The 23737-nt window shown below is 42.7% G+C and overlaps 4 protein-coding genes across 4 annotated transcripts; all 4 read right to left on the bottom strand.

Moving 5' to 3' along the window:
* Positions 1-689: 689 nt before the first annotated feature.
* Positions 690-3257, bottom strand: prodh2 (proline dehydrogenase 2). Its single transcript, XM_030098600.1, has 10 exons — positions 3027-3257; positions 2715-2905; positions 2389-2515; positions 1995-2066; positions 1817-1897; positions 1548-1691; positions 1285-1451; positions 1106-1216; positions 936-1024; positions 690-865 (listed from the first exon to the last, which is right to left on the bottom strand). The coding sequence occupies exons 1-10, from the start codon at positions 3255-3257 to the stop codon at positions 690-692; spliced, it is 1389 nt and encodes a 462-aa protein (XP_029954460.1).
* A 1773-nt stretch (positions 3258-5030) lies between these two features.
* Positions 5031-8113, bottom strand: tbx6 (T-box transcription factor 6). The gene is made up of 8 exons (XM_030098565.1): positions 8044-8113; positions 7692-7905; positions 7342-7609; positions 7102-7245; positions 6947-7017; positions 6805-6863; positions 6435-6708; positions 5031-6228 (listed from the first exon to the last, which is right to left on the bottom strand). Exons 1-8 carry the CDS (start codon positions 8111-8113, stop codon positions 5031-5033), a joined length of 2298 nt encoding a protein of 765 aa, XP_029954425.1.
* A 3857-nt stretch (positions 8114-11970) lies between these two features.
* On the bottom strand, positions 11971-15095 carry nif3l1 (NIF3 NGG1 interacting factor 3-like 1 (S. cerevisiae)). The gene is made up of 7 exons (XM_030098757.1): positions 15039-15095; positions 13661-14270; positions 13343-13499; positions 13083-13206; positions 12809-12947; positions 12343-12426; positions 11971-12248 (listed from the first exon to the last, which is right to left on the bottom strand). The coding sequence occupies exons 2-7, from the start codon at positions 14256-14258 to the stop codon at positions 12064-12066; spliced, it is 1287 nt and encodes a 428-aa protein (XP_029954617.1). The 5' UTR covers positions 14259-14270; positions 15039-15095; the 3' UTR covers positions 11971-12063.
* A 3207-nt stretch (positions 15096-18302) lies between these two features.
* Positions 18303-19741, bottom strand: cabp5a (calcium binding protein 5a). Its single transcript, XM_030098758.1, has 6 exons — positions 19692-19741; positions 19339-19369; positions 19042-19185; positions 18730-18839; positions 18477-18624; positions 18303-18383 (listed from the first exon to the last, which is right to left on the bottom strand). Exons 1-6 carry the CDS (start codon positions 19737-19739, stop codon positions 18355-18357), a joined length of 510 nt encoding a protein of 169 aa, XP_029954618.1. The 5' UTR covers positions 19740-19741; the 3' UTR covers positions 18303-18354.
* Positions 19742-23737: the final 3996 nt, after the last annotated feature.

Genomic DNA, 23737 nt, shown 5'->3' with positions numbered 1-23737 from the left:
TTCATGGAGACGATTGTTCCTCGGGTTTCTTTTCTGAGTTTTCACTGAAGGAAACAAAACTGGACAGATTCTCCTGAGCTTAAACGGCCTGTCCTGTCACTCTGATTCAATTTGTTTGAAATCAATGAAACCAAAAAATCTAGGATTTAATGTATTAGTTTATTATAAAACAAAAACATCAACAGTTTGACACACTGAAAATTTTTGTCAGAACCATCGAAGCAGAAAACACTTCGCTTTTTCTGAAACACAGAAATTAAAACTCACTTTGTGTACTTCATTCACCGAATACCTTGACTACTGGCCGAAAGATCATATATTTATTCTAAAACAACACTCATTTTAAACAACAGTTACTTCTGACAAGATGTGATTCGAACATTCCATGAGTGAACAGATACTTTACGTCTTGCTTCAGACCGCTAAAAAGTCCAGTGCTTCTGGTTTTCATACAGTATTTGTTGAGTGGAGTTACTAAAAAAAATGAGTTTAGTGCTCATCGTTGAGTCACATCGTTTGCAGCCATACTTCTGGAGTCATACAACATATCCATGTTTTATGAATGAGTTCTGACTAGAAAACATTCATTTGACCTACAATGTTGACATATTTGGTTTGGAAACCGTCTCAGAACTGGTTTCAACCAACCCGCGACCCCGTGCCCCTCCCCTCTCTGTCCCGGCGGCCCCTCAGCTCCGCCCCGACAGGCCCAGCCTGCGTTTGAACTCCCGCCTCAGCAGGTCCCTCTCTTTGCGGATTCCCTGCAGCACGGTGCGGTTCTCCTGAGCCCGGCGCACCAGGTACGGGAGCGTGTCGTCCACCGAGCCGTACGGCACCGACTTGTAGACGGCGTAGCCCTCCTGAGCTGCGGCGCACGGAAAAGTGAAGACGTTCAAAAGACGAGTGTAACGTCAAAAGTCTACCGAGGAGCTTACCGAGCGTGAGAGAGACGTGATCACACATTCCCAGCAGCTGGCCGAAACACACCGAGCCTCCGTCTTTGTCCATCCCCAGCTCGACCATCCTGCAGGGGAAAGTCCTCAGGCTACTGAATGCTTCCAGCTCAACAAATACAACTAACACCAGTAACTTCACATGGCCTGACCTCTTGGTCGCTCGTCTCACCGACTCCTCGTTGTGAGTGGCGATTATAATCCTGTACTTCTCTGGTTTCTCTGCTATGGCTTCCAGCATCAGATTCAGGGAGCCGTTATAACTAGAAGGAAATAAAACACAAGAAAGTATTGATCGCCGTCAGTGGTGACCTGGATGTGAGCCTCCCACCTGTCGTTAGTGTCCTCCCAGCTCTGGTGGACGGGGTCGGCCCGGCCTTCTTGCTGCGCCAGCTTTCTCTCTTTGTCCATGTAGGCTCCCCGCACCAGCTTGACGCCCAGGCAGAAAGGCTCCGTCCTGGACAGCCGCAGGGCCTCCGACAGCAGAGACCTGGACTCCTGACAGGCACAGACAGTCATTTAAAAACATATTGCAGTCTCAACATGAAGCCAGATCCTCTAAACATATATTTTCAAAGAAAAAAGGATATTTGCCTTCAGGTAGCACTGATAGGTGTTCCAAATCCAGGCGCTCTCCTGGTTGAACTTTTTCATCATTGCCATGGTGACGAGAGAAAGCGCCGGGTTCATGTAAGTGTACTCCGCATCACCAAGGACTCTGACTTTGTTGACACTCGCCTGGGAAAGAAAAAAGAAAAAAATCATGGCATTGAATGGCAGCTGGCATTATTGAAGTCGTAGAGTCGTTTAACTTGATCTGCACAAATCGCAATGTTTTAGAAAAATAGGAGAAACTTCACTACCTCTGCTATTTTGTTGAGTCTTCGCAGGCCACACAGGAAGTGAGCGGCCTCGTTTTCATCTAAACCAGGGAATGTGACTTCCTGAAGAGAAAAAAAAACCAAAACATTTTCAGGAAAATTAACCTCATTGGTGCTTCAGTTTATTTCATCATGCTTCAGAGTCTGGGCCTGTTCTTGCCTCTCCATCCATGGCTCTGACCAGCAGACTCAGATCGTAGGACTGATGGGCCATGAGGGTGGTGAGTTTCACCTGCAACACAAGTGTTTCAAAATCTGTCACAGCTGCAGACAAACTCAGCTTCCAAATGTGTGCTTTTATCTTTTATCGTTTTTTTCCCCTGACATTTCAATCACACAGAAATCTGGGAATTGCACACATGGCCGAAACGCAAACAAGTTGTTCTGATAACGTGAGGGAAAAAAATGTAAACATCCTGTGACCCAAAAAATTAAGTGCTAATAAGCTTTTAAGAACTAATTTAAGTTGATTAAATGTCTTTTTTGATCTTTAATGCAGAGCTACTGTAAATTTCCCAGTAGTTGTTCAAACAATTTGACCTGTGCAGCCTTACACAGAGCTCGGGGCTGATCAGGGCCGTGATCTTCAGCTGCATCATGGGGTCTTTGCTCCAAGCGTTGCTGTGCGACATTCGCACACACTCCAGCATGGCCTCCATGTTGTCGTCGTAACGTTTCTCTCTGGAAGAGGACGAATTGCCAGTCTGACTTCACCATCCACAGTGTGAAAGATGTGCTTAACTTTTTTTTTTTTTTTTAATCCTCTTCATCATGTTTTTCACTTTATCTTTAAATAGAACCAACAGTCTTCGTCTTGATGAAGTTTATATTTTTGGTTGCTTTCTGGGAAGAGTCCCAGTGTTATAAAAGTGAGCCGTACCCGGCGCTCTGTCCGAGGTCCTCCTCAATCGGCACGGCCAGCATGGGCCTCATGCCCAGAGAGCTCATCTTCTCCATGGAGCGGCAGATCTCGCTCTCATTCTCTCCGGCGACAAACTGGGCGTAGACGGTGGGCCGCAGCACCAAGGAGAAGCCTCTCCTCCCCAGCAGGGTGCGAGCTATTGACATCAGCTGAGGGAAGAGCCGACGAGGAGAGCCGGAGATATTCACAAGGTGATGCAGAAACCGAGTTTTGGTAAGAATTTAAGGACAATCAGCCATAAACACACAGTGAGAATGACTGATTTCTGACCTTTCCACAGTTGTTGACCAGCACTGGGAAGGAGCAGAGGCGAAAGACTCCCAGGGCTCGAAGCAGCTCCCAGAAGCTCTTGACCCTGAAGGCTCGGGGATCCTCGAACGCCAGAGAGGCTGAGAGGAGCTCAGGCTGCTTCTCCACGTCTGTCCTCCTGGAGGCCACGGTGCCCACCAGCCTCAGGGAAGCAGGGCGGAGGAGCGAAGGGCGGAATCGGGAGCACAGCATTGTCCCAGAGAAACCTGACTGCACCCTGGATCCTGTGTTTCTGCTGGACTCTCAGATTCTGAGTGGATAATTGTTCGACTCGGTTTAAAAAGTACCTCAAAACCTGTTGAAAAAAGAAAAAAGATCAATTTTTAAATACAGTGATAGTGATCATTTTCATACAACAAACTGCAAAGTGTTTCACTTAAAATACAAGAAAGTGGCGAATTATTAAAAGACCATGATAAAGTATGATTAAAACACTGACATTAAGACAGAACACAAATAAATGACGAAGAAAGTTTTTAAAATCAGTTGACAAGTGGAGCAGATCTCTGTTTTTCTCCATTACCTCAAAAAAGAAGCAAAAATGTGAAAATATTCTGGAAACAAATGTGAAATCTGTCCGTCTCTGGCTTCAAACACACTGGGAATGAAGAAGTGGTCCAGCCTCGTTACTTTATCTTCTGTGGTTTACTTTTTGGTTAATATGTTACAACATGGGACTTTAGAAACGACGAGGCTGTCTCAGTGTCTGACTGACCGCACAACACTCAAAATGTCAATAAACAACATGAATAAAATCCTTTTTTTCCCACCAATTTTCGATCTGGAGCTTTTAGATTTTGAACATTCGACTTGTGATTATTAATTCTGCTCTCTAACCATACATACTTGAGTGATTTTGTGATAAAAAAAATATATATATATTTTCTGACCAAACTGAGAACTCTGTTAAATTTTGAAGGTTTTGAGCTTTATCAGGTGTTCCAAAAAAGCCGAGCAATGCAGCCGTTTGAGGAAATCATTGACCTCTATATTTTGAAGGTACAGTACTGTGCAAAAAAAAAAATCCAGTTGCTGTGAAACAGATGCTGCAGAGTGCTTTTAAAAAATTAAAGCAGTAAAAATTCTTTTAATCAAAAAAGAAAATGCTAAGTAAATGAACAGAAGAGCAGTTTTTGGTGACTCTTTACCTTTTGTTTTTCTCTCCTCAGTGATGTGGCATACAGTTTTTGAAGGAACTTTGCAGGGAGGTTGTTCTAAACTTCTTGGTGGATACAGACTTGATGAGATCCTGTCTCTTCCTGTAACCTCAGACAGACTCCACCCTGTTCATATAGGCCCTCTGCGGCCGCCACACGATCACTTCCACAGCTCTTCCTTACGCTAAAGATAGTTCTTGATGACACTGGCTGTGTCCCTGCTGTTGGTGTGTCCTCGTGTGGCAGAATACATTTTAAAAGTCTTCCTGATCGTATTACTGGAGATTATACAAACACCCACCTGAAGGTTTTAAACAATACTTCTTTTTATCAGATTTTTAAAAACAGAGAATCCTCACTCTAAACATACATCACTTCTTCCTACTGCTTTTCAGACATAGATATATGTGTTATATGTGTTATATGTGTTATATATGTGTGTGTGTGTGTCTTCCTCTCTTCAAAATCGCTGATCATTTGAGTGAGCAAACCGTGATCAAATTGAAACATTTACAATTTCTGTTTTACTGACCAAAACAATCATGGTAATTAAAAACACTCACTTGAATCAGGTTGATTTTAACTCATAAATATTTAAATTACAAACCAAGTCAAACAGCAGACTTTATTTTTCCACACAGATACTAGTAATCTTCTATTATATACAGAGTAGCGCTGATTTCTTTATTGAGTAACTTGTTTAAAAAAACACACAGATTGCACTATGCTATTGTAACTATTTCTACACGTCGCCGATTCCACTAAGAAACACATCAATCAGTGTATTCTATCAGGGTTGCTACGAAATTCAAAAAACAGCCCTTGCGCCCACGTCCAGGTACGGCCCCTGGGAGCGGCCGTGCTGGTGCTGTCTGTACAGGTGCCTGAACGGCACGGGGAGGGATGGGTGGGGGTCCTGACGGAGCCGGAGGGGGTAGGAGGGGAAGGCGGGGTAAAGGGCCGGAGGAGGGGTGGAGGATGGAAGCGCCGGATCCAGCTGAGGCAGAAGAGATGGCCGGTGCAGCACCATCTCCGGGTGATACGGCGGAGCTGGGTTGAACTGGGGAATGGCGCCCAGTTCGACTGGAGGGTAGGAGGATGTGGGGGGGCAGGACGGAGGGGGGTTGGGCAGGTTTGGCAACGGCCCGGCGGCAGTGACAGAATGCTGCAACGAGGAGGAAACGGCCAAGCAAGACGAGGGCTGGAAAGGAGGGTGAGAAAGGGAGGGCGAGGGATGTGTAAAAGACGGAGGAGCAAATGCTTGGTGGCCTAGATTTGGGAGGTGCAGAGCAGCGTGGACGGGGTTGTGAGACACGTTTGAAAAAGAGAGGTTTTGCATGTGCGGAGGGAAGGTAAAAGATGGCGAGGAGCCATGAGAAGGTAAGGAACACTGAAGACCTGAAGGCGGAGGTTGGCTTTGAGTGGGGACAGGTTGAGTCGGGAGCGGGGCAGGCTCAGGATTTCCAGGCAGGATGTCTGGATAGGCAAACGCTGCTGAGCTTTGGTCATTGGGGGAACTGCTGTCACCGCTGGGGAGTTCACCCTGGAGCTGCTGGTCGGGCTGGGCGAGCAGAACGGGTGCAGACATCTGGAGGTCTGACTGGCATGTGGAGGTCTGGCGATGGAAAGAGACATCAGTCGACGCTCCGGGGCCGATCGTCTCGGACATGGCGTGGTAGGTGTTGGAGGAGGACGGCGCGAGAAGCGCCTGCGGTGAAGAGGAGTTGGAATGAGGTGGGGTGGGGAAGGTGAAGGAGGTCTGCTGCAGCGCCGGCGTGCTGGTGGAGGTGGCGGAGAGCAGGGCGGGAGACGAGAGGAGGGAGGGGTAATCGATTGGAGGAATGGAGGCCTGAGGATCCGACGAATCGGATGCTCCAGGGACAGAGGGAAGGGAGGAGAAAGAGGAGGAAGACTGAGGAAGATCTGCTGAAGGAAAAGAAGAGGTGATCGCTTGAACATCAGGGAAGGAGGCGTTGGTGAAAGTTGATCCAACCACTGTGCCCGAGCTGTGGATGAGATACAGAAAGGATTTCACTACAGTAACTTACATTTTTCTGCTAAAACGGGAATGAATCATGCAACTACATGCATAAAAGAGTAAAGGTATGTAATAACTGTCTATATACACTGTGTGTTTTTAATCCAAAACTAGTAAGGAGACTATTTTCGTCACACTGGAACAATCTAAAGCCCTCTAGTTCTGCACACCGACCTTTTATTCACGCTGTTTGCCACCTCGCTTCCTGCCGCGTCCTGCAACCCTCTGGCCATCGCAATGTCAATATCAGACATCTGCGATGCCATAAAAGTCTGGCCGAGGTCGAGCTGCTGCTCTGAAACCATTGTGTGCTGAAAGGTGGCCTCCTCTGGTCTGAAGCCACAGGGGGGGTCGGGCAGCGGGGGCAGGGGGGCCAGGGCGAGGGCCTGCAGCTCGGCGGCGGTGGGTTGCGATGGCAGCTCAGGAGGATTGCATGGATCACAGTTCACTGGTAAAAAAAAACCCAGCAACAACAAGAAAAGCAGGTTGGATATTTTCAGGTAAAAGAGGCCAATCATAAATAAGTGTGTGGTTGCATATTTACCAATGTCCAAGGTTTCAGTCAAGACGTCCATTTTACGCTTCTGTCTCGCGTCTCTTTGTCTGCAGAGGAAAAGGGGTTTATGTTCTGTACAGGTTTAGTTAGTGAACTTAAGGTTATATTTTTGAGTTTTTTACGTAGTTACCTTTTGCTGTTCATGCCATTTTCTCGAAAACCTTTAGCAAAAGGGTTGGAGTTGATCTTGAGCTCAGTGATCTAAAATCAAAACAAGAAACCAACTGACTTTAGTTTGTGTCTCACTTTGATATGAAAGTATTTCTAATTCTAACACAACGATACCTTGTTGTTCTGGTAGGCAGTGACGGTGATAAACTGGGTTTCGGGAAAGACAAAGGAGTGCTGTCCCCCCCCCCACCTCAGCACATCTCTGGCCTCGATCACATGGACTCTGGGCTGGTAGCGATGCAGCGAGTGCAGGATGATCTGGAAACAAGAGAAGAGCTTTGACTCCAAATGCACCGTGATGAGGCCGCCGATGCGTGTGTGTGTGTGTGTGTTCGCCAGGTCTGCAGTGCTCACATGTCCCTGTGTGTCCAGTGTGTTGTTGGTGAGCTTGGCGCAGTGGAAGGAGATGGTGCGGCTCTGCCAGTGTGCACCTGTGGCAGGTGAGTCCGGGTGTATGAACACTCGGTCCGGCAGCCTCGCCTCGGCGCTGCCAACCGCCTGCCAGCCGCCGCCTTGGAAACGGTAGCGGGAGTTATCCACCGGAACGATGTCCAGGAGGAGGATGTAGCGGAGGGACTGATTCATGCCTGAGAGCTTCAGCTTCAGCCCAGGAAACATCCGTCTGGTAGACGGTGTGGACATTAGAGAAAGGTTAGGACTTCTGCAAATTTAACAAAAAAGGATCCAGAAGATGAGGAACTCACCTGCCCTTCTTTGTAATGATCATCTCTGTGCCCACTGAGCTGAACTGCTTCCACAAAGACGCATTCTCCAGCTCCATCTTCACCTCGTCGCGTTGAGGTTTGGAGGCCGGATCGCCGGGCGCAGGAGGAGGTCCCAGCATCCTCAGCGGCAGAGCTTTAGCCGCCACATCACAGGTTGGAGGGAACAGCGATATGTGGGCAGCGGCCTCCCGGTCTGTTTGAATCCATAAAGTCAAGAGTTTTGAGTTAGAGATGAAGGAAGTGAGTGATTTATGATAATAAGTCAATACATTTCTGAATTTAAATGGAAGCTATTCCCCATCTCCCTCCCCCTCAAGCATTCCCAGCTCACCTCTGTAAAAGTGCTCTCCAATCCTTTGTGGCGCCAGACTCAAACTGGGGAACATCTCAACACTCAGCATTCTCCTTCTCGTCCTCTTCACCCGTCACAAGGTATCATTTCACCCTGCCACTTCTTCTGTTTTGCTTCGAAAGACCTTTCCAAAGTGGTTCCACTAGCAGTAGTATCTCTTCCTGAAGTTTCGGTGTCTGTAAGGCTCCTTCTCCTGTGCTGTCCTTGGCTAAAAGAGCCCACCTAGTCGGGCTGCTCTGTTAAATAGGTGTGTGGGTCTTCACACGTACGACCAAATGGCCTCATTTTCACGTAGTTCTTCACTCATCACACCGTTTCTCCACCCTATAACCTCAAAGTCCCTTCTGTCCCTGCTCATAAACACAAACAACACTAATTCAAATCAGGATGGCTTACCTTAGTTAGCTGTAATTGTATTTTTTTTTTCTTTGACAATCTAACTTGATAAAAGTGTCACTTTTAAACATTTTTATATTGAGCTTCGTCATTACTTTTTTTGTTACATTTCGTTTAAAATTTCAACTTTAATTATTTTAAATCTTTATTTTTACATATGATGAGTGTCAAACTCTTGCATGACTGGGACTCTTGGGTTCATTTTGATTTCATGGCCATGAAATTTTACAAAAGGGTTCAATAAGTCAGCTGATTTTCAAGATCAATTCAATTTTAAACAGTCGGCTTTAATTCAATATTTTGTGTTATTTGACATTACTGAAAAGTTAACACTACAAACGTGTGCCTGTTGTCAAAAGTTGTAGAAATCCAGAGGGTTTTCATAAACAAGTCACAAAAATGCTTTTCTCTGTGGTCGAGTTGTTTTTGCCAAATCCTGACAGGATATGAGGGAAAAGTATTAGCCAGATGAGAAAGTAAACACATTTATGTAAAGTTTGCTACATGACTGTTTACTTCTTCAACAATTAAGTGCCTTATAATCAGACAGTTTTCAATTTAATATACAAAACCCAAAGCCAGTGAAGTTAGCACGTTGTGTAAATCGTAAATAAAAACATGATACAATGATTTGCAAATCTTTTTCAACTTATATTCAGTTGAATACACAGCAAAGAGAAGATACTTAACGTTCGAACTGGTAAACTGTGTTATTTTTTGCAAATATCAGCTCGTTTTGTATTTGATGACTGCAATGTGTTTCAAAAAATCTGTCACAAGTGGCAAAAAAGACTGAGAAAGTTGAGGAATGCTCATCAAACACTTATTTGGAGCATGCCACAGGTGAACGGGCTAATTGAGAACAGGTGTGTGCCATGATTGGGTATAAAAGTAGCTTCCCTGAAATGGTCAGTCATTCACAAACAAGGATGGGGCGAGGGTCATCACTTTGGGAAAAAAAAAGAACAACATTTCTCAATGAGCTATTGCAAGGAATTTAGGGATTTCATCATCTACGGTCCATAATATCGTCAAAAGGTTCAGAGAATCTGGAGGAATTAAGCGGCAAGGCCGAAAACCAACACTGGATGCCTGTGACCTTTGATCCCTCAGGGGGTACTACATCAAAAACAGGCATCATTGTGTAAAGGATACCACCACGTGACCTCAGGAACACTTCAGAAAACCACTGTCAGTAACTACAGTTCATCGCTTATCTGGAAGTGCAAGTTAAAACTCTACTATGCAAAGCGAAAGCCATTTATCAACTACACTCAGAAATGCCGCCGGCATAGTCAAAGAGTGCGGGCAGTGGACTGGCCTGCCTGGAGTCCAGGCCTGTCCCCCATTGAAAATGTGTGGCGCATTATGAAGCGGAAAATACAACAACCCAAGACTGTTGAACAGCTCAAGCTGTACATCAAGCAAGAATAGGAAAGAATTCCACCCAAAAAAGCTTCAAAAATTGGTCTCCTCAGTTCCCAAACGTTTACTGAGTGTTGTTAAAAGCAAATGTGATGGAACGCAGTGGTAAAAATGTCCCTGTGCCAACTTTTTTGCAATGTGTTGCTGCCATTAAATTCTAAGTTGATGATTGATGAAAATAAACGTTTCCCAGTTTGAACATTAAATGTCTTGTGTTTGCAGTGTATTCCATTGAGTATAAGTTGAAAAGAATTTGCAAATCGTTGTATTCTGTTTTTATTTACGATTTACACAACGTGCCAACTTCACTGGTTTTGGGTTTCGTAGAAAGTGTCTGTGTGTCTCACACACAGTCTGAATTGTGTAATTTCCTGTGATTCATAGAAACGCTGTGGCCGTTCTCCATGCATAGGAATCTTGTAGTTTACTGGCAGGTCCCCTGTGGCTGTTTGATGGCTTGATGACTGGTGTCTTCCTCCCAGCAGGCTGCCTGTTAGGCCCTCTCAGCGGGGAGTCGGGCCATGAATGGAGCTGGAGGAGCAACAGTTTGGCCAGTGGCCACAATTTGGTCATAGAAGATGGAATGAAAGCTCTGGCTCCTCTCTTGATAAAAGTTGGGTTTGCAGAGAAATGAATGCAGTCATCTGATGAAGTAACCAGACTTGTTTACAGATAGTGGAGACTTTTCTTAAGTTGCTGTTGCATGTAATTATAGAAATAGCAATGCCAAAATGCATTGATCTGTTATAAAAAAAAAAAAAAAATGAAGGTTTTTATTGTGACTCAAATGTTTTGACATGGAAACAGCCACAGAAAAGATTAGTCTGTAACTTCTCTAACTCTCATGTCTTTGAGGGGATTTTTTTTTTTCTGCCAACAGACCGACATGATGATGTTGGTCATCACTCAAGCCGACAAAAATACGAGGCCCCAAATCTAATTGCTCGCCTTTCAGACGATGTAAAAGTGACAGCTGGGGTCAGTTTACACGAGGGAGGTTTACGTGTTGTTGTAGTTGCTGTTTTCATTCCCCATTTGTGTGTGCGTTGGGATGAAAGCCACCGCGGTCCGAGGGGAAGTGGAGGTGTGAGCCCCACACCGGGATAAAGGTCATTACCTTGACGGGGGCGGCGAGGTATGTGTGTGTTAAGTGAGAGAGAAACATCCTCTAATGATTTTACGAACGCGACAGGTGTGTTACAGGTGCTGCAGTCACAAGACTCTGAGAGCCGCAATAATGGGGGGGGGGGCAGCAACTCTTGTGTTTGTTTGTTTTAACCGTCACCAGAGTGAAGTCAGGTTGTTTTTATCCTTTACAGATTGAGACTTACCGTAGATCTGCTCTTTTAACAGAGACGTGCTAAAATGTTTGATGTCTGCCTCTGTTTACCCACCAGAGGTCTAAAGGTCATTTGATGTAGAAATACTTGGGCCACCCTTTCATAGATGAGTGCTTCCATTACTCAGATGATCTCAGTTGGCTGGTTTGTGTTTTACGTCGCTGCTCTTACAACACACGAGATTTTCCCCCCGCATCTTCATGATGGAAAAACAACCCATTTAATCTGAAGGAGATTAACTCTGCACAATCCCAGCGCAAAACAAATCTATTTTTATGAATTGCTGAAACTCACTTTGGACTTCTGCGCAAAAGAAAATTTGAGGTCAGTGGTTATTCTGATTGAAACACATTAAACGGTGTCCATAAATAGATGTACAAGCCCCATGCATTTAGATGACAGATTACATGCTTTATCTTTAGCTCTTCCTGCATTTGTGAGCTGATTTTTTTTGGTCTTATTCAGCACATCTACAGCCCATTTTGATTAAATAGAACCAATTTTTATTAGGACCCTGCCTGAAATAGATAATAAATTGCGCAGCTTGTACCAAGACAGCACTTTTCATCAGCATGAAGCTCAGCTTTTTTTTTTTTTTCTTTATTTGAAACACTGCTGCAGTTTGTGGTCACGACGCTAACGTGGTGAAAACTCTCACTTCAGCACTGAAACATCCCCAGATCAAATCCAGGCTTGGTGGAGTTACCAACAGATTGCATATAAAAAAATAGGATTTTTCAAGCAAGAACATAGAACTGAGAAATGGGAGACAGTCAAGTTTTATTCATTTAAATCAATAAAAAATGAACAGGATTAAGTGCTACTGCAAGTCAAACGGTCAGACGACCTCCAGAGGATCTCTGTCAGCTTTTGATACCGCCACTGTCACAACAGCGGGAAGACGTACGGCTAACCGCTCCCTGAAAATGGAGAGAAACCCTCGCTCGCTGTTACTGTGGTCGCTGAGGACGACGCTGGTTCCTTTGGCCACAGCGTCCAGCACCTCATGGTGGGACATCTCACCTGGAAAACCAATCAGTTCAGTGATTTATTAAAATCATCAATAGTCACTTTGCAAGAAAGTAGTTCTTTTTTTGTTTGTTTGTTTTTTGCTGACCTGTGATGTAGAGGTCTGCCTTGACTCCGCTCAGCACTGACGCCCCGGAGCCGGCACACACCGCCACCGTGCTCACAGACGACTCTGGAAAATATCACAAGAGTGACTTAATGCAGCAGTTTTCAAAATGATCAGACTGAATCACATCTAATACTAGATGCTGGACTTCTGATTGTTTAGGACTTTATGAGAGATTTTAACAGACATTTTAATAAAGATAAAACAAAAGCACTTATTTTATATTAGAAATGTTTGATTTGATACAAGTCTTAACTGTTAAACTAAATGTTTTGCAATAATGCTATAATTTTAATTATTCTGTTTTACACATGCAACAGAGTCAGTACTAAAAACGTGTTTGAATAAAATATTAATCTTCATAACCTTCACATTTACTGTTATTTTCAATATGACTTCTTTTCAATAAATAAAATGGAAAAAATGGCGTGTGTGTGTGTGTTCTCACCCAGTGTTTTTCCCCATCCCAGAGCCAAACGGAGGTGACTCAGACTCAGGTGGGACTTCATTTTCTGGATGGCTGCTTCCACAGTTACGGGCTCGTCTAAAACACTCATCCTACCTTGGCCGTGACCCGGGAGAGGCGGCTGTAAGGAGTGACAAGCAGCATATAAAATATAAAAGCAATATAAAAAGATCAACCTTTGATAAAAATATATTTTTGTTTTTTCAAAGGATCTAACAGGTTTGGCTGAACATTGAAATCTTCTTCAGCTTTCTACCTTTTCTAACTTCATGATGCTCAGAGACTGGCTGGCCGTGCTGTGCTTTAACAGCGTCTGGACAGCTGGGGTCAGAGCCGAGTCACTGCAGGTTATACTGACCAGGACGCCACCATCTTCTGGTCTGTTATGAGGAGAAACAAGGCATTAGTTATCAATGAGTAGATCTGACAGAACAGTTTTTTTTTGTTATTTTTTACTTATACTCATGTCTTTATATTTGTTTTTCAAAAGTCCATGACTGCATGTTTCAGTCCAACCTGCTGGCTGAAGTCTGCAGTGTTGTTCCAGCATCACAAGCCCTCAGCTCCTCCAGGACGGCGCTCCGCTCCTCTGGGCTCCTCACCATGAATTCCAACTTGTTACTCTGGATGGCGCTGCCGCGGGCCTGACTCAGCACGGACACCCGACCGCTCCCTGAGAGTCAAACAGACACCAGAGACGGAAAAACAAAGGGTGAAGAGATTGAGGACACTTCCTCAGTGGATCAGTGTCAAGTATCACAACATGCTGTAAACCTTCATTAATATACAATTACTGCATATGTCACGTATTTTCCATTAAGCGAGGCGTCTTACCAAGTCCCCCCACCAGCCAGTCATTCACTCCTCCTTTTACACTGTCCCATGAAGTGTGAGGGGAGAAGACTGCGATGCCAGCCTCCACGGCCCGGACGGCTAATCGCTGCTTCCAGTCTTTCTGAACGAGGCGTTTGATCGGTCGAAACAAAGGCGGGTGATATGAAATGATGAGGTCGCAGCTCATGGCCTCCGCTTCCTCCATGACAGCGTCCGTCAGGTCGTTGGTGAGCAGGACGGTTTTAACAGGACGGGGTTTGCTCGGTTCGACCAACAAGCCGACGTTATCCCAAGACTCGGCGAGTGACAGAGGAGCCAGCTGCTCCAACACCTGCAGCACGTCTTTCAAATCCATCCGGCCAGCAGAATCAGAGAGGCAGCGGGAAAATAAGCAATGAGGGGAAGGATTCAGACGTGGTGAAATTCTTCTGCTTGTAAAGACGTGACTGTGAGGAGGTGAATAGGGGCTTGAAGAGACTGAAAACCTATATGTAGAGGAGCAGGAAGCAGTCTTTGTGCAAAAACGCTTAGCAACACAAAATCTTTGATGAGTGAGTGATGCAAATGTCCGGGAAAGATTCCCACACCCAGAATACATCAGGGGAGAGATCTGTGGGTGAAAACAAAGAGACACTGGTTACACAAAACATCATATTTCAAAATGAAACATTGGGTGTGTAGGTTAAAACCGCTCAAATCGAGGGAAACAAGTTAACTATATTGTAGGTAAAGCAGAATAGGTTCCAGAGTCTTTAAAAACAGAGGCTTTTAGTTCTGTGCTGCTGCATGTTCAAAAAATAAATGTATGCCAAGCACAGGATTACTTATCTAAATGCAATGATGGATGGAATTGAAAGGATTGGTATATTCAAACTGGTAACTGAGAATGTGATTCGCATGTAACATGACTGAGAAAATATATGTACATTTACATGTTTAATTCATTTTGGATAATAGTTTGCTGCAATTAATATCCAGTGTCCAGCTATTGCCAATACAAGTGAAAAGCTTAAAAGAGTTGAGAACACCAGCATGAAGAACCCCACACTAACTCATCTTTATCCACATTATCATTACTAGTTCAACTACCTACTGCCCACAGAGAGATGCAGTTCCTTGAGGCTCAAACCACAGCTTTAGTGAGATCTTTAAATGAGAGGTTACTGACTATAATAAACCATAAGTTTGAGGCTTGTCAGCAGCTGTGGGTTATTTCTGCAGACTAGCATGCGGCTAACAGCAGCTAGCTTAGTCTAAACTTCCTGCTGAAGTCTCCGCTGCTCTTAAATGAAAGAAATGCCAAAAACACCACAAGCGAGTAATAAAACCTGAGAGTGTCATGCTCGCTCTTGTCTTTAACAGGAGAATCAGGGCTGACCTTCTGCCGCTGAGTTTGTTTCGTAGTGACAGAGGAGCTGCGCTGCTGAGGAAGAGGTGGATTGTCCCTGTGAGGCTTCCGTACCGACAGGTAGCGTGTTTATGTAAATCATTTCAAATAAATATATATATCGAAAAACAGCCTAACCTGTGGTCTAATGGGATTTTCAGCAGTTGAAATGCTCATCCTATCTTTATTTATTTATTTATTTATTATTATTATTATTATTATTATTATTATTATTATTATTATTATTATTATTATTATTATTATTATTATTATTTTTAGATGGTTTGATATAAATAAAACTATCCAGAAATTTGGAGAAAACAAACTTTATGTTGTATAGTAATCATCACTGGAATTTACACAAAAGTAATGATAGGAGGTGCAAATATAGAGGGAGTAAAAGAAATTAAGTGTATGGCTGAGATAATTGACCTCAAGATCTGCTGTAAACATCACACTAAAAATATTCCAAAACAAGGTGGGGGAGACTTGACAAAAAAAAAAAAAAAGATAAAATGATGATTTTTTTTTACTGCAAAATTATTTGCATCCTTCACAAAGAACTGCTGCAAATTACAGTATCAATTTGGAGACATACACCCAATAATTCTCAGTAAGCCCATGGCCTTTAGGCACTCTCAAATAGAGAATGAAGCCCATTCAAAGACTTCCAGAACTAGAAATAGTGAGATGGCTCAGTCAGCTTTGCAACACTGCAAGAAATGTGGTTACATAACTTCCAATTAATGGTGTATGTCTGTCCTGGTTTTAAAGTCTTCACTCTTACAGCAATACTTTAGGGTTATCATTTCCAATTTAGAAGTCAAATCCAGCTTGCAGTCTGTCTAACGTTTAGCTCCCCTACTTTTCTCCCTGGGTCGTTTTCAATAGACTCCTGCCCTTTCAAGTTCTTAGTCTGGATAAAACAGGTAAAGGATAAATGGAAGGATAAAGCAGGCCAGAGTGCTGTCTTGAGTCTTTTTCTTAAGTGAAAAATTTCACTACTTCTTTCACTATTATTATATAATGTTATGAAACAGATTCTCAGATTATGAACAGGAAAAGACAAGATGACTTTGATAAGCTGTGTTAGCTGTCAGAGAGCAGGTGGTCTACCATAAGATGACCCGGATGCCTATAGCTCTTCTCAGAAAGATTATCAGGCAAGTGTTTAGCTATAAACAAATAAAATCCGCATGCAAAGACAGACGGAAGGGTTATCAATGATGGGGGATAATTGCAAAGGGTTAAAACCGCAGTTTTCATTACAGCTTTCACCAAGCTGCTTGGCAGACTGGCAACCTCGAAACTGAGTCAGAGAGTGACCAAGAGCGAGATTAAAGTAGATTAATGCAATAAAGGTCGATGCTGGATGCTGGAGGGATGAGGGAGGGATCAGAGCGAAGGCCGGCAGCGAATGTTACATCACCTGCTTCCTCTCCATCAGCTGCAATTTTCTCTTCAGCTCTCAACTTAAATTAGCTCCTCCCCCTCTCTAAACTTCACCTCGAACATTAAACTTACAAGACTGTGTGCCAGGAAAAACAAGGCAATGTAAACCCTCACTTTATATGTTTCCCTGATTCAATTTCTCTTCAAATCCATGTGCAGAAAAAGCTTGTTTACAACATGGACAACAGATCATTTGCCACATATTTAATCAGCATATTGGCACAGCTATTATCTGTGTAGTGGTGTTTACAGATGTGTGAGAACATCTTCACTTTTGGTGATTGGTATTATAAGCCCTCACAGCCCATCTGTCCCTGCATATGAAGGTATGCCCAGTTTGTCGTGCAGTGGCATCTGTCTGGCTGAAGTGTGAGAGTGCAGTGTGTCCCTGACCACAAATTCCACCTGTTCACCTCAGCTGTCCTGGTTTTGGATCAGTTAGACACAGTATTAAAAAAAAATCCATTCAAATCCTCTTCCTCATGTTAAAATAGAAGAAATATCAAGTGAAATGTATCTAAATGTCCCCAATGGGAGCTAACTTTATTATTTTTAACGCACTTATGGTGAAAAATATTTTCAAGATGTTTTTTTATTCTTTTTCAGACCTGCTTATTTTTTATTTATTTTTTTTACGTAATATTCTTTAATACCCTTAAGCTTCTTTCTGAGTCTGTATCTTATTCCTGGAAACAACAACTTACTCTGAAAATTTCCAAATTTAAAGGATGGCTTAGACTGGCTTCCCAAAAGACGAAATAGTTGAACATTCAAATTCACCTTTTCCCTCGATGTATTTCTTTATGTATTTATAGCCCTTAATTCCAATGTATTCGTTATGGATGAGTTGCACTGTCAGGATTTTGAAGAGCAGCAGCGTTATCAAATGATTTGGTTACACAATCACTTTATCCTGATGTCCTTCCAAACCCAGGGAAGTCAATCCCCCTCCAACCGCCCCCCTCCAGCAGAGCAGCACCGCCGATGTTTTTTGGCTTCCAAATCCCTACTTTGGTACATAAAATCCATAGATCACGGTGTTGACGTATTACGAGAACTGCTGCTGTATTACGCAAGATGTCATGGGAAGCCTGATGAACGTATGAATTATACTTGTTTTTGCTAGCACTGAATCAACAGACCTTTTCCTCGGCATTTATTGCTGCTGGATATTGTATAAACAGCAAATGCCAGTCAGAAGTAAGGATCGTGCAACTAAAAACAGAGCTTCGTTAACTTCATTAGCTTTTAAAGAAATACTTTGCAATCTTTGCAGTACATTACAAGGTTTTATTTGTCAAAGAAAGGCAGTTTCCTGTTATTGGGAGTTAAGTTCATTCAATAAATTATACAGGTATGAACAGGTTGAATATTGCAACAAGTCAAGGCTAAACATTCCAGTTTTACAATTCAGTAGTTTGATGATAGATACTCCATAACTTTATATCCTGCTTGTCAGGATTAAGAATGGTGCGAAGCTGTCAAGATAAAAGTAAATATTGTAAATTAGCAATAGATACATTCTCAAATGTACATTCAATTCCAAAAAAAACAATCTCTCAGGATTTGTTGTACATACAATACATACAATTAAATCCAACAAAATAGTTAATCATATTTAGAGGCTTTTTAAAAATCTTATATTTAAAAAAATATCAGACCATGATTGTCATTGTTTGCATAGCTATAAAGTTCCTTCTGAGAGCAACTTAGGTTTGCTTGACTTTCTCTGTAGCACATGGAATCAAAATTCTATTACACGTTTGTTCTGAATATGTACAATTGAACCTGTTACAGCATCAGTGCTAATGTAAAGGAGTGTGCGGATTTCCTCGACGGGCTTTGGCCTTGGCTCTCATTGATGGGACATCATCCTGACAAATTCTGCAAAGGAGAACAAGGGCAGATTTAGTTGACTCGCTCATGCTGCATTTACTGACACACAAAGTTCACTGGCCATCAAAAGACAGCTTGTACCTTCAAAATCTACTGTGCCGTCTCCATTATCGTCAGCTTCTTTAACTATAGCATCGATTTCCCTCCGCGTCATGTGCTCTCCCATCAGCTTAGTCATGGCCGCCCTCAGCTCCTCTGTCGTAATCTCTCCATCTCCGTCCATGTCAAACTAAGACAGAAAATAGGAAAGTTGTGATCTTCAGCGCGTCATGATGAGTATAAAGCGAAACAAAAGTGAGGCCAGACAGCCGCTAACGTGGCGTTTCACCGTCACCTCTTTAAAGGCGTTTTTCAGCTCCTTCACGCCGATCATTCCAGCTGTTTCTGCAAGGAGCTTAGGGGTCATCAGGTCCACAAAGTCATCAAAGTCGACTCGGCCCCCGACTGAAAGGAGAAAATAGGAGCAGAAATCAGGAGACAGCGAACTTAAGCATTGACATGGCATTGTTTCATTTTACTGGTTTTTGTTTGAAGTGGGACAACAGCAAGTCTGTGAGGCTTTCTATGTTTCCATGTTTCATCCATTGATTTGGATTAAATCAGACACGAAAAGCTGTAAATGGGAATGTTTTAGCTGATTACTCACGGTTCATGTTGATATTCTGGCTCAGCTCGATCAGCTCCATTTCTGTGGGCATGTAACCCATCGTCCTCATCAGGTTCCCCAGGTCCTTACAGCTGATCAAGCCGTCCTTGTCTTTGTCGAACTCATTGAATGCATCACGCAGCTCTGCACAAAAAAAACCCCCAACAGACGGACATGCTGTACTCAACTGACAGAATGGATTACAGAAAACCTGTCACAGATTTGTTGGTCAAAGCACTGAGTTCAATCTGTAATTTACTACAATTTACACGAAAATGCAGGCAGAATTTAACTCACCATCAATCTCATCATCAGCCAGTTCTCTTGACTGCACAAAAAAAGGAGGGAAAAAAAAAAAAAAGAAAAAAAAAGGAGAACATTAGGGCCTAAAGCATAAAAATTTAATTGCCATGTCCTACCACCTAAAACACACTGGTCAAACAAATGAATCTATACAGTTGTTTGCTGCATAATTGACATAGCTGTTGTTCATTGATGCATTTTTACAGGTAAATATAAAATATCAATCCAAAATTCATGGCACTGTAACAAAATGTTCAGTCAAACGAGGGCGTCTGGTGACATGGATTTAAATACAGAATATTCAAAATAAACGTATAAGTACATAACAATGTCGTCAGTGCACTTACAATGTTCTTCCCTCCGCGCAGGAAGATGCACGCTGCCCCAAAGCTCATTTCTGCACGAAGGAAAACAGACAGGAGGGACATTATGAAAAAGTTATAGACACCTGTCAAAAAGGAAAAATTAAGAGCCCTGGTACAATTGTAATAATGACTTTAAGAGTGTTGCTGTATTATCTCTTAATTAGAGACAGTTTCAAAATTGTCTGAACGAAGCGTTTCTCAAATTTTAAGTTTTTTAAACAGAAGACACAAAAACAGTTTAACTTATTCAAACTGTCTGCAGACGTTCGCAACAGTTTAAATACACCATCTGTCATTTGCATAATATTCTTAAACTCCATATTTCCAATCTGAAGGTAAAAGTTAGAAGAAAACATTCCCACGTTGCTGTTTACACTCACCTTCTTCTGTTGAATTCTTCTTTTAAACCAGGCGCATTATACACGACCCCCCAGAGCCGAGACAAGCAGCCAGCTCCAGCTGCTGAGAGAGCCCTCTCTCTTTTGGCTTCTTCTTAATCTCCCTCTGACTGTCTGTCCCGTCTGAGAGCTTTGCCCCCCGGGGTGCAGCGATGCCGTCTGCCGAGCCCGCCAGGGATGCCCGGAGGTCGTATGAGGGAGGGCGTGGCTGCGTCCGGGGCTGGATGCCAGTGGGGAGGAGTCAGCCGTGTGATCGATGGGCAGCTGGACGGCGTGAGGACAGAAATCATGACGTCCCGGTTTCCAGCTGAGGGTTGACATCAGACTGTAAGTGATACTGCTACCTGAAGCTGACGGAGGTCAGACAGCAGGACGGGATCAGTTAACAGGTTAGGAGGTTAGGTTGTTTTGTTTACTGTGAGTTGTGTACTTCTTTTAATCACTGGATTCAACACATTCACCCCTTATACAAAACAACATAGGGTTTACTGTTATTTTGTCTTTGTATTTGCTTAATATTGTCGCATTATTTTTTTCTTTCATTTTAAATATAAGTAAATTTCAATTATAATTAAAATGTAGAAGTTATAAATAACATTGAATTAACTTATTTCATAGCAATAGACTTTAAAAAAAATGTTCCATAAAATGCACCAACTCAGTAGAAATGGACTTCCTTTTGAAATTAATTTCTTTATATATAAACTTATTTTTTTACATTTTTATGGTATTTTTAAACTATAAACCATCATTAAGTTTGATGATGAGGGCTTTGCAAGCAAAAATGAATATTGTTTTCAACTACTATCTTTGATTCAAAATTTTCTCTTGGAACAAAAACAGTTGATTGTATTATGTCTCAATGACAACTTTGTCATCAAAAAAAAAAATTACGAGATCGTAAATCGTAGATCACTTCTCACTGATAACCATATGATATCTCTCAAACAGAACTGAGGGCTTATTTGGGTCATCTCAGTTTTCTGACTTCATTTTTTTTCCCCAAAGACAGGAGAGTCAAATTTAATCTAGAGCCGATTAAAGCTATTATCCCTCTGTGTGATAATCTACATCAGTATTGGTTACATTTGTGAAGGGGGAAATAAACCAATCCCCATAATGATGCCGTCTGGATTAAAAACCTCAGGGTCACTTTTTTCTTCCACAGTCAGAATGAAATGTAAACAGTAAATTACCCGGCAGAGCTGAAATGCCAAGGCGACGGGTCTTAATGGTGTGAATGTCCTCTGGCTTGACCGGATCCCCTCTGCCTTTTCTGTTACGTAAATTCATCAAAAATCTGTTTGCATAAGAAGCATAATCCTCCAGGCAACGCAGCAGAAACTAATAATGATTTATTATCTTTTTCACCCTTTTTTTTCTTGCAGCAGGGAGGCATCCAGCTGAGAGGTTATGCAAGGCCACATGTCCACAGCTGTGAAAGGATGTCTGTGGAGTGGAGGGCAGCGGGACTGTGGGTGAGCAGAGCACGGATAACACTGGGAAGAGAGGGATGGCGTGTAAATGGAGTAAATACACAGGCTCAGTGTTGAGACAGAGAAAAATTATGAAGTCACTTTCCCAATAATTACTAAGAAGATTAAAGGACTATTGCGCCACATTACAGCACAACTGGAGTCAGACATTCTGAACCCTGACTGGAGGTCGTGAAAGAGTGAAACTCTTTTTTCCCTTTTTTTTTAAATGAGAAACTGTGATAGATAATGGAGAAAAAAGTATTTTTTGCTGTGTTTTGTATATGTGTTGTGTCAGCTATAAATGCACAGCTCAGGGATTACACTGAGTGGATTACAGGAGCAAACGCTGTGCCAAACAAGCCATATGTGTGATTGGGGTGATGTAGGTGCAGAGGTCACTGGCCATTAAATCAGCTTTTAAGCGAGCAAGAAAACTCCATTTTCATTAAAAGAGAATTCTAATTAATTAGCCGCAAGAGACAAACCGGATGTGCCTCGCTTTGTTTCAGTTTCAACATTAGTATTTTTCTGCTGGAGTTACATAATCTGTCATTCCAATCGCTGTGCATTATCAGATCTCCTATCTGATCTGATGTCTGGCCTGATTTTTACATGGCTGTGTTGAGCTGAGTGAGGAGAGTTACAGTAATCCCTGCAGACCATGACATCACTCACTCCTTATTTGGATCGAATCAGATTATATTACTAAAATCCCACTGTTGCTCAACTTCATAAAACAAACACAAAGCAGCTAAACTGGATTTCAAACCTTTTGTTTGACACACAATATCACATCTGGGTCAACTTAATCTAAAAAATAGTTCCATCCTGTGTGAATCATCAGGATGTATTTGTGACTAAGCAGGGTGTGTGTTTCTCAGCATACCTTATTTCCTGCCTTTTTATAATTATTATCATGAGAAAATACGCAAGGGAATGTGGTGTCAAAACAAATTCTACCTTCTGAGCTTGACTTAATTCCTTCTCTTTTTTTCTGTACGCAGTACACTGAGGAATAGGAACTTTCTACCCTAGCGCATGCTCACTGCAGTGTGAACACTTTATCCACAGTGTAATCAAGCTTCAGCTGCTCCTTTTCGAGGTTGGCGCAGTGGATCACGTAATTTGCATGTTTGATTTGGCACAGGTTTTGTGCAGGATGCCCTTTATTGACTCAACCTGAGCTATTCAGGGTTGTAGATCTTGTTGACAGGACCTTGGGGCACAGTGGTCACCCAACAGTACTACTACTGTTACAGTAGGAGACGGAAACAAACAATATTCCCTGACCTTTCTTCCACTTTATAATCAGAATAGTTAAATCCATGTAAAAACATTCAGTGACTCACCATCGCCCAGCATACAAACAGGATTGCCTACATTGTACAGGTTGTACCTTTCTGTCAAATTTAAATTACAGCAATTGGAGTTGGCCTCACAGCGGTGTTATCACTCGCCTCATAGTGAAAAGCTTGGGAGTGTTTATGTGTACTTTACATTTCCTTTCTGTGCCTCCATTGTTTTTCTGGGTACTTCAGACTCGATCCTCTCACAGTCCAAAAACTAATTAGCTAATTGGTGACACTGTTTGAAGCATTAGGGTGTGTATGACTGTTTTTCTACTTTTCGGCTCTTACTAAAGATGCTTGATCATTTGGTGCTGTTCATCTAAATCCACTTTACCTGATTGAAACTGCTTTGAGATGCATCCTATGAGAACATCCAAAGATATTACATTCAGGCGTACTGAGGCAAAGAAGGAAGCGGGGTCAGCATTCTCACCTTCTGTGTGGAGTGTTCTCACCTGGGTGTCATCCAGATACTACAGTCTCTTCCCACAGTGTGGTGTGTGTGTGTCTCTGTCTCTGTGTGATTGACCTGTGATGAACTGGTGTCTTGTCCAGGGTGTATCCTGCCTTTGTCCACAGAAAGCTGGGATTGGCACCAGCACCCACCACCCTGTGATCCTGCAATGGATAAAGAAGATGGATGGATGAGACAGAGAGAGACCTGGAACATGCAGAACACTCAACTGAGATGTAGAATATGGTTGCATAGACTTTGAGTTAAAGTAAATAGTTATTATTATTTCCCAGAGTAAATGGCCTGACAGTTCCTCGCGTTGATTTCAGACTTTAGCTCTAAATTGCTC

The sequence above is a fragment of the Salarias fasciatus genome, chromosome 8 (genome assembly GCF_902148845.1).
Source record: "Salarias fasciatus chromosome 8, fSalaFa1.1, whole genome shotgun sequence".
In the NCBI taxonomy this organism is placed as follows: Eukaryota; Metazoa; Chordata; class Actinopteri; order Blenniiformes; family Blenniidae; genus Salarias; species Salarias fasciatus.
This window is presented reverse-complemented; position numbering and strand designations above follow the sequence as displayed.